The sequence below is a fragment of the Salvelinus fontinalis genome, chromosome 11 (assembly GCF_029448725.1).
Source record: "Salvelinus fontinalis isolate EN_2023a chromosome 11, ASM2944872v1, whole genome shotgun sequence".
NCBI classification, from domain to species: Eukaryota; Metazoa; Chordata; class Actinopteri; order Salmoniformes; family Salmonidae; genus Salvelinus; species Salvelinus fontinalis.
In genome coordinates this window covers 14,600,968-14,617,186 of record NC_074675.1, presented here as the reverse complement: position 1 = coordinate 14,617,186, position 16,219 = coordinate 14,600,968, and the positions used below count along the sequence as shown (strand labels likewise).

The following is a 16,219-nucleotide window of genomic DNA, read 5'->3' as shown; positions in this document are numbered from 1 at the left end:
TGGTGTCATCACTACCATGTCTCACCACCTTGGCCTGGATAAGGGCAAAGGTTCTTGGCAGTCTGGCAAAGTACACTTCCAAGCAAGGGCTTTGGGATGGAGATGCAATATGGCAGTCGTGCTAACATATCTCATCATATCTCATCCCTGGTGGAAGGGACTTTGTGTTTCTGAGGCTCTTTCCCCTGTTGCCTCCATCATCCTCCAAATCCCACCAACATCATCCGCCTCAGAGCGCAACTGGTCCTTGTTTGGGAACACACACACCAAAGCACGCAACAGACTGACCAATACAAGGGTTGAAAAATTGGTGGCCATCCGGACAAATTTTGGGCTTTTTGAGCCTGACAACGAGCCATCCTCAACAAGGTTGGAAAGTGACAGTGAAGATGAGGCCTCAGAGTCTGAGGAGGAAGCCTGAGAGGAAGACAACCAAAGATTTAGTTTCTAGTCTATAATTTTACAGATGTATGTTGAAAACATTTTTGGGAGATGCTACGGATCATTGGGGATCATTCAATATTCCCTTTCTTTTGTTGTTCAGTGAAATCATCCCATGTGAAGTCAACTAATTGAATTAAAGTTCAATTTGTAACTAAATAGTTTTTTTTTTCTATTGGAAGGATTTAATCATTTGCAATTATGTCTACTTATGATAAGGTAAAAGGTTTATGTTTCTGTCTCCATAAATGGTAAATATATCCAATGCAAAAAACATCTACAATTAAGTGGTATTAATATTACTTTTCATATATTCTGTTAATTCCCATGGAAAGTTTCCACCTCTGAATATTCCTCAAAATGTGCAACCCTACTTCTGAAAACATTCACCCTCTTCCATACAGTTTCATAGAATTGTGGGTGCAATCAGCATTTACTTCCTGAATAGTGTACAGTGAATTATATGAACAGGGTTCAGTTTGTGTGACTGCCGTGCTCTATTTTGGCACAAAGTGATTATCAATGGAGGCATCATGAACAACACAGGTAAACACATTTGTGGATACCTTTTCATCTATCAGAAATTACCAAATTCCCTATGGTCCCTTGGTCTGACATGTCACAGAGAATTATGACTCCACTCCCATGAAGCTTCAGTAGGTGAAGTGGCTCGCATAATAAAACATATAAGTATATGACGGATGTAAGCCCTACCCGTACATAGTTTTCCTTGATAGGGACACATCTTAGGCTGCCATTGATTATTACTATTCAATTCACAATCACAGCATGAGGAAGTGATTAGTAGACATACTATTTTAGACAGAAATGGTCTATAATGGTATGATGATGTAGATGTCTAATGTTAGTCTACAATGCCCTTGTTACAGATGTCTTAGACTTCTTATTATACTAATGATGAAGTTAATGGTTACATGTAAATACAGTTAGTAATAACTAAAATGCAGATTGTATTGGCAATAATCAAGTTCATAAATACATATATTGAATAGCTTGATAGTTAAATATTACACATTTAGCATAATTGATGACTTTTATTTTGAAGACTTTTTGGACACTGACGTTAAAATTGTACTTGGTGGCAAAGGTTTCACATCCTCTTTTATGGTGGTAACATTAGCTAGCTAGATTTACTTTCTACCGTCTCATGCGGCGCTCACTAGCTAAGGTAGCTAAGATATTGATTGGCACATGGGCCATAATGGGTATGTATACGGTATTCGTGGTAACTTGCAAGATAGAAAACAATATTGTGTGTTTGCTAACTAGCTTTCTAACCAAGGTGCGCGTAATAACCAGTTCGCTAGCTAGCTATGACCAGGGTCGTATAAGAACAACCCGTAGCTAAACGTTTTGCAACGGAACATGTAAACGAGCGTTTCTAATTGGACAAATTCGGGTCGTCGCTCCACGTTTCGGTCAGTTTTCTAGCACTTGGTGTCTAGTGAAAACGACCCTGACGTCAAGGAAGTAGCTGGATATCTAGCTAGCTATTGTGCGGTTTCTAGCAAAACCTCTTGTATATCTAACGTTAGCTAGCTGTGCCTTTCGATATTTTAAAGCAATAAGACCGAGGGGTTGTGGTATATGGCCAATATACCACGGCTAAGGGCTGTTTTTCATCACGACGCAACGCGGAGTGCCTGGATACAGCCCTTAGCCGTTGTACATTGGCAATATACCACAACCCCCTGAGGTGCCTTATTGCTATTATAAACTGGTTTCCAAGGTAATTAGAGCAGAAAAAATACATATTTTGTCATACCTGTGGTATGGTCTCATATACCACGGCTGTCAGCCAATCAGCATTACAGGGTTCCATCCACCAAGTTTATAATATGTTTTTGACTAGCTAGCTCGCTATTATTATGTTATTGAGTGTCCACATGCACATTCGGCGCAAGCTATTGTCTGCTGGGATTGTTATGAAATTTGTTATGACAATGTTATTATGACATAAAGGTAGCTAAGATATGCATAGCTAAACGTAATTGATTTAACTAGCCATCTAACAGTAACACACTGTGCTTTTCACATTATAGATTCCCCCATCCCTCTCTCCTCCCTGCGCCTTTTGGTCCCACCTCTACGACTGATGTCTGCATTTATGTGGCAGGTATCACAACAGAGGGCCATTAAGCACTATGGAAAATTAGAGGAGTTTGTGACCGTGGTAACACAAACTGTCCCAGAACTTATGACTGACAGACAGAGGACCCTTCTTATTTTGGGGCTGAGAGCAAGGGTAAGAAATTCTGTCTAATCTTTCATACAGGATCACTTCAATTGGTGAAGTGCAGAGAATAGTTTTATGCAAAGTATCAGACTCCATCACCACTTTTCTTGCAGGTAACTTTGGGGCGATTTTCTGCTGAACACCCTGTTAGCCTCCAAACCCTCCTTTATTCTATAAAGTCTTCTCAACTTGCACAGGTTCAGGTTGGTAAATCAAATGTCATAGTACAATATTTGAACTTTTTTCCCCTGCTGGACACTTAAATGAGAATTAACACCCTGATAATTCAGCCACATTAAAATCAAGAGCTTAAGTTTGTTGGTATGGACAGTTGTGTGCCATTTGTCACCCCCTTTAACACAAAGTGTAAAAATGACCGTCCGGTTTCAGTGTGTTTTCCACATTGTTTTACAGTCCTATGATGCAGGCATGGAATCACCTGAAGCTAACTTTGCCAAGCTCACCCAAAGCTTGATTACAGACCCAGTTGAGCGTGAACACTTCGTTCAAGTAAGTAGCTGTTCATGTCAAGCTTGTCTTGAACCTGTTTTAGTTTAACATTTTCTTTAGCCTGACTCAACCTAATAATAATTTATTTTGCTTAAATAGCGCTTCTCATTACAAAATATAATCTCAAAACGCTTCAAAAGCAAAACAAACCGGCAGAGCAAATAATCAAAATGGAAAGTGAATGGTGTCTAATCAGCTTCAGATAGTTGAGGCAGTTTGGAAAGGCAGTCTCTGCCATATGGCTTGACTGGATCGATGGTACAGCCAGGGAGAACCTAGTAATAATGTCCTTGAAAAATTGCATTTTGTTGTATGATAAGTCATAACTAGTAGACCCTGGCAAGAGAGAAGAAAAAGACATGGCACCCAAAGTAGGATCGTGCAGGGTCTCCCAACCAATCATTAAGTAGGCTAACCGTTTTCCTTTTGCATTATCTCACTGACTCTCCATCTTTTCAGGTGGTGTTCCTTGAGGAATTCAGACCTGATTTTGACAAAGCGCTTCAGGAACTGGTCTGTGACTTCCTCACTCGTCTGGAAGAGCTGCTTACACTACCAGATTTTAAGCAGGTGCAGAAATCACTTTTGTAAGACAGTCTTGAGACAACAGCATTCAAATTAATAACTGTAGTTGGCCTGGAATCTATTTTGGCATTTTGTGTCCCTCTTTTCCCTAGACTGCATTGTTGCTGAGTGCTGGCTCCTCTGGCCTGGATGAATGCCTGCAGTCTTTCTCTCACTCAGAAGATCTCCAGTTTCTGCTCCAGAATTACAAACAATGCAGAACATTGTACACAAACAGTAAGTTCATAGAAAATTATAATTTTTTTATACCAATCATTTTAGCACCACATGGTCAGATAAGGTTTATTGATGTAACAACTGCATCTGAGGATCAATCAATCAAATGTATTTATAAAGCCCTAATTACATCAGCTGATATCTCAAAGTGCTGTACAGAAACCCAGCCTAAAACCCCAAACAGCAAGCAATGCAGGTGTAGAAGCACAGTGACTACAAAAAACTGCCTAGAAAGGCCAGAACCTAGGAAGAAACCTAGAGAGGAACCAGGCTATGAGGTGTGGCCAGTCCTCTTCTGGCTGCGCCAGTTGGAGATTATAGCAGAACATGGCCAAGTTGTTCAAATGTTCATAGATGAACAGCAGGGTCAAATAATAATAATCACAGTGGTTGTAGAGGGTGCAACAGGTCAGCACCTCAGGAGTAAATGTCAGTTGGCTTTTCATAGCCGATCATTCAGAGTATCTCTGCCGCTCCTGCTGTGTCTAGAGAGTTGAAAACAGCAGGTCTGGGATAGGTAGCACGTCCGGTGAACAGGTCAGGGTTCCATAGCCGCAGGCAGAACAGTTGAAACTGAAGCAGCAGCACGACCAGGTGGACTGGGGACAGTAAGGAGTAATCAGGCCAGGTAGTCCTGAGGCATGGTCCTAGGACTCAGGTCCTCCGAGAGAGAGAAAGAAAGAAAGAGAGAAAAAGTGAGAGAGAATTAGAGAGAGCATACTTAAATTCACACAGGACACCGGATAAGACTGGAGAAATTCTCCAGATATAACAGACTGACCCTAGCCCCCCGACACAAACTATTGCAGCATAAATACTGGAGGTTGGGAGACACTGACGATACCCCCGGACAGGGCCATACAGGCAGGATATAACCCCACTCACTTTGCCAAAGCACAGCCCCCACACCATTAGAGGGATATCTTCAACCACCAACTTACCACCCTGAGACAAGGCCGAGTATAGCCCACAAAGATCTCCCCCACAGCACAAACCCAAGGGGGGCGCCAACCCGGACAGGAAGATCATGTCAGTGACTCAACCCACTCAAGTGACGCACCCCTCCTAGGGACGGCATGGAAGAGCACCAGTAAGCCAGTGACACAGCCCCTGTAATAGGGTTAGAGGCAGAGAATCCCAGTGGAGAGAGGGGAACCGGCCAGGCAGAGACAGCAAGGGCGGTTCGTTGCTCCAGTGCCTTTCCGTTCACCTTCACACTCCTGGGCCAGACTACACTCAATCATAGGACCTACTGAAGAGATGAGTCTTCAATAAAGACTTAAAGGTTGAGACCGAGTCTGCGTCTCTCACATGGATAGGCAGACCATTCCATAAAAAATGATCTGATTTATGTGCAGGAACTTCCTCTCACCATGTTCCTTAACTTTCTTGTTCATTTTAAAGGAATTTAAACTTGGATGGATTAGCCAAATAATAAACAATTTGACAGATTAAAATGTAAATTAGGGATATGAGAAGTATTCAGAACAGCCTGGCAAATATTCAATTTATTTAACGTATTTGTTTTTGTCTGTGCAGTTTCCTCCTCTGACATTCCTCAGGAATCAGATATTGAATCCGATGCCTTCCCTGACCAGTTAAACCGTACCAATCTGGACACTGGTGTGGCTATGAGGACAGCACATTTAGTGGCAATGGGGAGCACAAGAGATATTATAGGCTGTGATGAAACCTGTGATGAAGCGAATGAAGATGACATAGATGTAGAGGACGAGTCAGCACAGAAAAGGTACAGTGCCTTCAGAAAGTATTCACACCCCTTGACTTTTTCCAAATGTTGTTGTGTTACAGCCTGAATTTAAAATTAAGATTAAATTAAGATGTTTTGTCACACACAATACCCCACAATGTCAATGTTAAATTATGTTTTTAGACATAAATATCCAAGATGGCGTAGCAGTCAGATGTCCTTTGTCCTCGTCTTGTCGTGTCCTGTGTATATATATTTTTATATCCTTTTCTTCGCATATCTTTTTAAAAAAAAATCTAAAACTCAACTTCAAAACACTCTCCTGCAACCCGCCTCACCCAATGTGGTGCGGATCTGTTTTTTTCTCTAAAGTATTATCCACCTCGAATCTGGAATCCCCCAACAGAAGCTAGCCAGCTCTCTAGCTACTAGCTAGCAGTCAGCTAATTACTGCTAGCGGTCATCAGCTAACCTTTAGCTCGGAAAGCTCTCGCCAGTTTGTACAACGCGTCTCAAACCAGAGCATACCGGACCTATTTTCTCTCCATATCCCCCGGATTCCTACCGCAGACTCTGAACATTTTCATCTGGTTCTTCGCAACTAGCTAACCTTAATCCCGGGTGACTACTCCTGGCTAGCGTTTCCATCCCGGAGCAAGCACCAATTAGCTTGAAGCTAGCCTGGCTAGGGCTCCTGGGCTACCACCGAAGCCCACTCCTGGGTTACAACATCCGGACCCCTTCTACTGCCGGTACGGGGCACGGAACCCCACCGATCCTCTACGACTGGAATACTGACATAATCTGCCCGAGGATTCCAACAGGCCCCTCAGGCGTGACGTCCGCTGAAGGCCCATTCTGGAAACACCGGCCTACTAGCTACCTGGAGCAACTTGGAATCCTACTAATCCACGACTGGTTTATCAACGTCACCGCACGAAGAGCAGAATTACTCACCAATTTACCAGCATCGGACTGTCTCTCGACAACAACGCCGGATTCCTGCCGTAATCCCTGAGCCACTACTTCAGATCCTCACAGCTAGCTTGCAGCTAGCGCAGCTAGCGCCACTGCCACGAAGCAAACACCAGTTAGCAAACACAATTCTACAATTCACAACATCTCTTTCGCCATCGCCATCCGGCTTGGATTCTCTGTCGACACGACCACGTCTGGTCTGCAGACGAATACCCCATCCACTGTGCCCTCAACCGGCCTCCGTCTGAGCAGACCCCCTCCGTCTGAGCAGACCACCCCCCGGGCTACTAACTTTAAAACGCCGCGTACTAGCTTAGTGGAGGCCTCCCTGCTCCATCTACAGCTGCCCCCTGGACACTATGATCACTTGGCTACATAGCTGATGCCTGCTTGACTGTCCATTAATTCACGGTACTCCATTCTGTTTATTTGTGTTTTATCTGTCGGCTCTGTGCTTTAACTCAGGATCTGTGTGTAGTTAATCCGACCCTCTCTGCCTAGTTGTCGCCATTTTTACCTGCTGTTGCTGTGTTAGCTGACTAGCTGCTGTTATCTCACCTGTTGTTTTAGCTAGCTCTCCCAATCAAGACCTGCAATCACTTTATGCCTTATTGTATGTCTCTCTCAAATATCAATATGCCTTGCATACTGTTGTTCAGGCTAGTTATCATTGTTTTGGTTTGCAATGGACCCCGTAGTTCCACTCTCCGTACCTCTGATACCTCCTTTGTCCCACCCCCCACACATGCGGTGACCTCACCCATTGAGACCAGCATGTCCAGAGATACAACCTCTCTTATCATCACCCAGTGCCTGGGCTTGCCTCCGCTGTACCCGTGCCCCACCATACCCTGGTCTGCACATTATGCCCAGAATCTATTCTACCACGCCCATAAATCTGCTCCTTTTATTCCTTGTACCCAACGCTCTAGGCGACCAGTTTTGATAGCCTTTAGCCGCACCCTCATCCTACCACTCCTCTGTTCCTCGGGTGATGTGGAGGTAAACCCAGGCCCTGCATGTCCCCAGTCACCCTCATTTGTTGACTTCTGTGATCGAAAAAGCCTTGGCCTCATGCATGTCAACATCAGAAGCCTCCTCCCTAAGTTTGCCTTACTCACCGCTTTAGCACACTCTGCCAACCCTGATGTCCTTGCCGTGTCCCAATCCTGGCTTAGGAAGGCCACCAAAAATTCTGAGATTTCCATACCCAACTATAACACTTTCCGTCAAGATAGAACTGCCAAAGGGGGAGGAGTTGCAATCTACTGCAGAGATAGCCTGCAAAGTTCTGTCATACTTTCCAGGTCTATGCCCAAACAGTTCGAACTTCTAATTTTAAAAATTAATCTCTCCAGAAATAAGTCTCTCACTGTTGCCGCCTGCTACCGACCCCCCCTCAGCTCCCAGCTGTGCCCTGGACACCATCTGTGAATTGATCGCTCCCCATCTAGCTTCAGAGTTTGTTCTGTTAGGTGACCTAAACTGGGATATGCTTAACACCCCGGCAGTCCTACAATCTAAGCTTGATGCCCTCAATCTCACTCAAATCATCAAGGAACCCACCAGGTACAACCCTAAATCCGTAAACATGGGCACCCTAATAGACATTATCCTGACCAACTTGCCCTCCAAATACACCTCTGCTGTCTTCAATCAAGATCTCAGCGATCACTGCCTCATTGCCTGTATCCGCCACGGGTCCGCGGTCAAACGACCACCCCTCATCACTGTCAAACGCTCCCTAAAACACTTCTGCGAGCAGGCCTTTCTAATCGACCTGGCCCGGGTACCCTGGAAGGATATTGACCTCATCCCGTCAGTTGAGGATGCCTGGTCATTCTTTAAAAGTTACTTCCTCACCATATTAGACAAGCATGCTCCGTTCAAAAAATGCAGAACCAAGAACAGAGATAGCCCTTGGTTCACTCCAGACCTGACTGCCCTCGACCAGCACAAAAACATCCTGTGGCGAACTGCAATAGCATCGAAGAGCCCCCGCGATATGCAACTGTTCAGGGAAGTCAGGAACCAAAACACGCAGTCAGTCAGGAAAGCAAAGGCCAGCTTTTTCAAGCAGAAATTTGCATCCTGTAGCTCTAACTCCAAAAAGTTCTGGGATACTGTAAAGTCCATGGAAAACAAGAGCACCTCCTCCCAGCTGCCCACTGCACTGAGGCTAGGTAACACGGTCACCACTGATAAGTCCGTGATAATCGAAAACTTCAACAAACATTTCTCAATGGCCGGCCATGCCTTCCTCCTGGCGACTCCAACCTTGGCCAACAGCCCCGCCCCCCCCCCCCCCGCTGCTACTCGCCCAAGCCTCCCCAGCTTCTCTTTTACCCATGTTCTGAAAGAGCTGAAAATCCTGGACCCATACAAATCAGCTGGGCTTGACAATCTGGACCCCCTATTTCTGAAACTGTCCGCCGCCATTGTCGCACCCCCTATTACCAGCCTGTTCAACCTCTCCTTCGTATCATCTGAGATCCCCAAGGATTGGAAAGCTTCCGCGGTCATCCCCCTCTTCAAAGGGGGAGACACCCTGGACCCAAACTGTTACAGACCTATATCCATCCTGCCCTGCCTATCTAAGGTCTTCGAAAGCCAAGTCAACAAACAGATCACTGACCATCTCGAATCCCACCGTACCTTCTCCGCTGTGCAATCCGGTTTCCGAGCCGGTCACGGGTGCACCTCAGCCACGCTCAAGGTACTAAACGATGTCATAACCGCCATCGTTAAAAGACATTACTGTGCAGCCGTCTTCATCGACCTGGCCAAGGCTTTCGACTCTGTCAATCACCATATTCTTATCGGCAGACTCAGTAGCCTCGGTTTTTCTAACGACTGCCTTGCCTGGTTCACCAACTACTTTGCAGACAGAGTTCAGTGTGTCAAATCGGAGGGCATGTTGTCCGGTCCTCTGGCAGCCTCTGTGGGGGTACCACAGGGTTCAATTCTCGGGCCGACTCTTTTCTCTGTATACATCAATGATGTTGCTCTTGCTGCGGGCGATTCCCTGATCCACCTCTACGCAGACGACACCATTCTGTATACTTCCGGCCCTTCCTTGGACACTGTGCTATCTAACCTCCAAACGAGCTTCAATGCCATACAACACTCCTTCCGTGGCCTCCAACTGCTCTTAAACGCTAGTAAAACCAAATGCATGCTTTTCAACCGTTCGCTGCCTGCACCCGCACGCCCGACTAGCATCACCACCCTGGACGGTTCCGACCTAGAATATGTGGACATCTATAAGCACCTAGGTGTCTGGCTAGACTGCAAACTCTCCTCCAGACTCATATCAAACATCTCCAATCCAAAATCAAATCTAGAATCGGCTTTCTATTCCGCAACAAAGCCTCCTTCACTCACGCCGCCAAACTTACCCTAGTAAAACTGACTATCCTACCGATCCTCGACTTCGGCGATGTCATCTACAAAATAGCTTCCAATACTCTACTCAGCAAACTGGATGCAGTTTATCACAGTGCCATCCGTTTTGTTAATAAAGCACCTTATACGACCCACCACTGCGACCTGTATGCCCTAGTCGACTGGCCCTCGCTACATGTTCGTCGTCAGACCCACTGGCTACAGGTCATCTACAAGGCTATGCTAGGTAAAGTGCCGTCTTATCTCAGTTCACTGGTCACGATGGCTACACCCACCCGTAGCACGCGCTCCAGCAGGTGTATCTCACTGATCATCCCTAAAGCCAAAACCTCATTTGGATGCCTTTCCTTCCAGTTCTCTGCTGCCTGCGACTGGAACGAATTGCAAAAATCTCTGAAGTTGGAGACTTTTATCTCCCTCAACAACTTTAAAAATCTGCTATCCGAGCAGCTAACCGATCGCTGCAGCTGTACATAGTCCATCTGTAAACTACCCACCCAATTTACCTACCTCACCCCCCATACTGCTTTTATTTATTTACTTTTCTGCTCTTTTGCACACCAGTATCTCTTCTTGCACATGATCATCTGATGATTTATCACTCCAGTGTTAATCTGCTAAATTGTAATTATTCGATTTATTGCCTACCTCATGCCTTTTGCACACATTGTATATAGATTCTCTTTTTTTTCTACCATGTTATTGACTTGTTTATTGTTTACTCCATGTGTAACTCTGTGTTGTTGTCTGTTCACACTGCTATGCTTTATCTTGGCCAGGTCGCAGTTGCAAATGAGAACTTGTTCTCAACTAGCCTACCTGGTTAAATAAAGGTGAAATAAAAAATTAATAAAAAAAGACATTTTTACAAATGAAAAGCTGAAATGTCTTGAGTCAATAAGTGTTCAACCCCTTTTTTATGGCAAGCCTAAATAAGTTCAGGAGTAAATATTTGCTTAACAAGTCACATAAGAAGTTGCATGGACTCACTCTGTGTGCAATAAGTGTTGAACATTATTTTTCAATGACTACCTCATCTCTGTACCCCACACATACAATTATTTATTAGGTCCCTCAGTTAATTTCAAACACAGATTCAACCACTAAGACCAGGGAGGTTTTCTAATGCTTCGCAAAGAAAGGCAACTATTGGTAGATGGGTCCAAATAAAATTTAAAAAAGCAGAAATTGAATAGCCCTTTGAGCATGGTGAAGTTACTAATTATATTTTGGATCGTGTATCAATACACCCAGTCACTACAAAGATACTAGCGTCCACTCAGTTGCTGGAGAGGAAGAAAACCGCCAATGGTGAATATATGGTGAATATAAAACAGTTGCAGAGTTTACTGGCTGTGATAGGAGAAAACTGGGGATGGACAACAACATTGTAGTTACTCTACAATACTAACCTGATTGACAGAGTGAAAAGAAGGAAGCCTGTACAGAATAACAAATATTCCAAAACATGCATTATGCTTGGCCTACCGAATGGCGCAGCAGTCTACGGCAATGCATCGCAGTGATAGAGGCGTCACTAGAGACCCGGGTTCGATCCCGGCCTGTATCACAATCGGCCGCGATCGGGGGAATCCCATAGGGCGGCGCACAATTGGCCCAGCGTCATCTGGGTTAGGGAAGAGTTTGGCCAAGGGTGCTTTACAAGTAGGCCGTCATTGTAAATGAGAATTTGTTCTTTACTGTCTTGCCTAGTTGAATAAAGGTTAAATAAAACATTAAAATACAAGGCACTAAAATAATACTTACTCAGTACCACTCTCCATATTTTCAAGCATACTGGTAGCTGAATGATGTTATAGGTATGCTTGTAATCATTGGGGACTGGGGAGTTTTTCAGGATAAAAAGTAAACGGAATGGAGCTAAGCACAGGCAACATTCTAGAGGAAAACCAGGTTCAGTCTGCTTTCCACCAGACACTTGGAGATGCAGGACAATAACCTAAAACACAAGACGAAATCCACACTAAAGTTGCTTACCAAGAAGACCGTGAATGTTCCGGAGTGGCAGAGTTACAGTTTTGACTTACAGCTGTAATCGCTGCTAAAGGTGCTTCTACCAGGTCTTGACTCAGGGGTGTGAATATGTATGTAAATTATTTCTGTATATAATTTAATATATTTGCAAACATTTCTAAAAACATGTTTTCACTTTGTCATTATGGGGTATTGTGTGTAGATGGGTGAGAATATTTTTTATTTAATCCATTTTGAATTCAGGCTGTAACAACAAAATGTGGAATAAGTCAAGTGGTGTGAATACTTTGAGACACTGTATGTGATAATTAATTTATATAATTTTGTTGTTTGAAACAGTGCATCAAACAACTTTACCACTTGACTTAGTAATGGTCATCAATTTGCATTTCTGTTTTGTGCTGTTCACAGGGCTGGTTCTGGTCTTTCTCCTACCAGTGTCATGCAAGGTGGTGATACAGGTGAGACCTCACTAACTTTTAGTTGAGTACATTTACCCTTTGGAAAGCCTCAGTTGACCATTGTGGGGCAATGGTAGGGGAAACTTCCTCATGAGTTCAATATTTGTATTCATTTTTCCACAGACACTGTTGCAGGGGTATCGTTTCAGGTGTTGACTCCTCTTTCTTCAGCTTCAAATGAGTGTGCCCCATCTACTTCCAGTTCATCACACATGAACATTTTCCACCAGTGTCCCCAGTGTGGGAAATGCTTTAATTATCAGTCTCAACTTGTCCAACACCAGCAAATTCACTGTGGGGACAATCCATACAAGTGCTCCAACTGCGGGAATAGATTCAAATTCTTTACAAGTCTGTCAAATCATAAGAGGATGCAATGTGTGGGCACTGCCTTTAGCTGTCCCAAGTGCTGGAGAGAGTTTGGTTCTCTGCGGGAGAAATTGAGACACCAGTGTCCACACAACGAAGCCATGTACATCTGTCCACAGAGCGGGAAGAGTTTTAAGACATCCCCGCAATATCCATTCCAGTGTCGTCACTGTGCAAGGAGCTTTCCCGAATCGAATCAACTGGACACCCACGAAAAAACTCACAGTGTCGTCCAAACGCTTGACTGTCACAAATGTGGAATTACCTTCAGCAACTTGCCCAGTCTAGTGCACCACGTGGAAGCCCACAAGAGGTCGGATCTGAGGCCATCGTCGCACCTTCCAAAGAAGAAAGGATTGCAACTTCCGAGAACACACCATTGTCACCAATGTGGAAAGTCCTTCGTAACAAACCGTCGCCTCAAGGATCACATGCGCACTCATATGAATTATCGTCCCTTTTCCTGCTCCTACTGTGGTAAATGTTTCACTCAGAAAGGTAATCTCACTGTGCACATAAGGCTCCACACAGGGGAGAGACCCTACATGTGCTCTGTGTGTGGGAAGGCGTTTCCATCAGGAGGGGATCTGCAGGTACACCAGCGCTTTCACACTGGGGAGAGACCTTACCAATGCAAAGAGTGTGACAAACGTTTTTTTAAGTCGAGCCATTTAGTCGTCCACATGCGTGGGCATAGGGGAGAGCGTCCCTACACTTGTAATGAATGTGGAAGGGGTTTTATCCGGAGAACTTGCTTAAAAAAACATTTGCTAGTTCATTCAGGGGAGAGGCCATATTCATGTCTTCGTTGCCCGAATACTTACAAACGCAGTTCACACCTGAACTATCACATGAAGAAAAATCATTGAATGTTGTAGTGTATTTACAATATGCTTTTTTTGGTAGAGCTTTTGTAATAGTGACATTAGTGGAGATGCAGGAAGTACACCCAGTACCAAACTAATTTATCATATCCTCAACACTTTAAAGCCTTGTTTCCCAGTTGAAGGGTAAGTTCAGTAATTTACAGCTTGACGATTCCTCATCCTTTAAGTAGTCTATGGGCCAGGAGACACTAATCTGCGCTTCAGACACTACAACAGACACTACAAACTAAGAAGCTAACGTGAGCCTTCACTAGCTGATAATCAATGTAAGTGATATTGTTCATCCATGAAATGAAAAAAACAAAACGTTTTTTTAAATTGCTAAATTACCTTTTGCTAATGTAAAACCAAATTTTTTGATTTATTTCAGTTGATTTGGCTATTACATTTAGAACAATTACATAATTGACCCTATCACTCCCTTTGATTTATAGTTAGAGGTGTTTAAAATTAGCTTAAGTTTGTAGTGGCTGCTTAAAGAAGACTGAACCATAGATTACAGGTTTTCCTGGCCCATAGACTACTTTCAAGGTGATGAACTATCTAACAATAAGTTGTTAAATAGTTAACTTGCCCTTTTTAAAAATCACTCTGCATAATAGTTAAGGATGAAAATATGTACATAAGCCACTCCACTGGTTGAGGCTGTTCCATCTGTTTGTTTACGTAATGCTATATGGAGTTTTGGTGAAACTGTTTAAATGTTCAACACCTGGATTTATTTCCATAGTGATTTAGTGTTCTCTTGAATGCAGTATAATCGGCAGAATCTACTCTTCTGTAATTGAGTTATGCATTAATATATCAATAAACATATCCATCTAAAAATGCCAACCGTTTAGCCTTTGTGTAAACGTTGTGCCATTCCAAAACATTAAAGTAGATGAATGATTGAGTCAAGCATTTTCATAATCATTACATGCTGGTGTACTCCCATCTGGCACTGGCTTACAGGGTTATCGTACAGGTGACTGTTCAGAACTGGGACGGGACTGCCCTAGATGTCCTGGGTGGACCAGAGGGCCCCCGACTGGGCCTCGTGCAATCAAACAAGCCAAAGCTCAGAATGACGGGTAACTGCCAACATACAGGAAACACTTAAGTAAATGAGGGATACAAAGTATATTGAAAGCTGTTGCTTCCACACAGGTGTGGTTCCTGAGTTAATTAAGCAATTCACATCCCATCATGCTTAGGGTCATGTATAAAAATACCCAGTTGCTCATTATTTTGGCTACAATGGCTAGAAGAGATCTGTGACTTTTAAACGGGTCTCAAAGAAGCATAGGGGGTTTAAAGGGTGTCTCACCAGATCTCAACCCAATTGAACACTGAGACAGGCGTTTCCACCACCATCAACAAAAACCCAAATTGTGGAATTTCTTGAGCAAGAATGGTGTCACATTCTTCCAATAGAATTCCAGACACTTGTAGAATCTATGCCATGGGGCATTGAAGCTGTGCTGGCAGGCCCAAAGCCCTATTAAGACACTATGTTGGTTTTAGGAAGTTACCTGTATCTTCCTTTGCTTCTATCAGTTACATGTTCTCACTTTGCAGTGGGTAAAACATGAGCTGAAACAGACATCCAGAAACATGATTCAATCAGCACAGTTCACATAGGCTGTGTAGACACAGGCAGCCCAATTGTGATATTTTTCCCACTAATTGGACCACTAATTTTCCCACTAATTAATCCCACTAATCTTTTGACCAATCACCAATCTTTTTCAGAGCTGATCTGATTGGCCAAAAGACTCATTAGTGAAAAAAATATTAATTTGTCTGCCTGTGTAAATGCAGACATACAGGTTTCACAGGGTTCTTCCAAGTTGTTTACTACAGCGGAAGTGTTTTTTTGACAGTTTACCCACCTTTGAGGAAAAATTAATTGAACGTATAGGGTGTGTTACTTTTTTCACCGCGACCGGCGATCAGAGTTTACCCATCTATTTGTTTTACCACTACATCACATGCAGACGAGCTTCAAGTTGGGACTGAGTCCTCCAGCCGGGGTGTAGTGTCTCATCCAGACCTGACACTATGGACCTCAGGACCAGTTTCCTAGAAGAAAGGTGATATCTTCTGTGTGGATAAAATAAATACAATTCTTCTTCACGATGCTAAAGTAATGATGGGGATTGTATTGAACACCCAGAAAGGTAAAGGTATGAGATGCATTGCTACTCTGCTACAGAATGTTTGTTATTCCTGATGTTCTTTGCTGTGTGTCAATCTTGCAATGGTCTCATTGAAGTGATTGATGCAAATGAAACAATATACACAAAGTGGTGGGGCATTTTCTAACCTTCAGAAAGCGTACCTGGTCATATGATCAAAATAAAAACTTGCAGACTTGAATACCTTTGCAGTTGCACTGTAAGAGTTGGTTGTGTATTATATC

At 43.6% G+C, this 16,219-nt stretch overlaps 1 protein-coding gene across 3 annotated transcripts; it reads left to right on the top strand.

The window, feature by feature from the left end:
- The first annotated feature begins 1,517 nt into the window (after positions 1–1,517).
- LOC129865119 (zinc finger protein ZFMSA12A-like) lies at positions 1,518–14,649 on the top strand. 3 transcript variants are annotated; one of them, XM_055937616.1, is made up of 9 exons: positions 1,521–1,667; positions 2,505–2,707; positions 2,812–2,901; positions 3,113–3,208; positions 3,668–3,778; positions 3,886–4,009; positions 5,549–5,759; positions 12,510–12,559; positions 12,683–14,649. In XM_055937616.1, the coding sequence occupies exons 1-9, from the start codon at positions 1,610–1,612 to the stop codon at positions 13,795–13,797; spliced, it is 2,058 nt and encodes a 685-aa protein (XP_055793591.1). In that variant the 5' UTR covers positions 1,521–1,609; the 3' UTR covers positions 13,798–14,649. The 3 variants fall into 3 exon arrangements, with proteins under 3 accessions (XP_055793594.1, XP_055793591.1, XP_055793593.1); XM_055937618.1 differs by lacking the exon at positions 1,521–1,667 and adding an exon at positions 1,687–2,191; XM_055937619.1 differs by lacking the exon at positions 5,549–5,759 and having other exon boundaries at positions 1,518–1,667; positions 12,683–12,814.
- Positions 14,650–16,219: the final 1,570 nt, after the last annotated feature.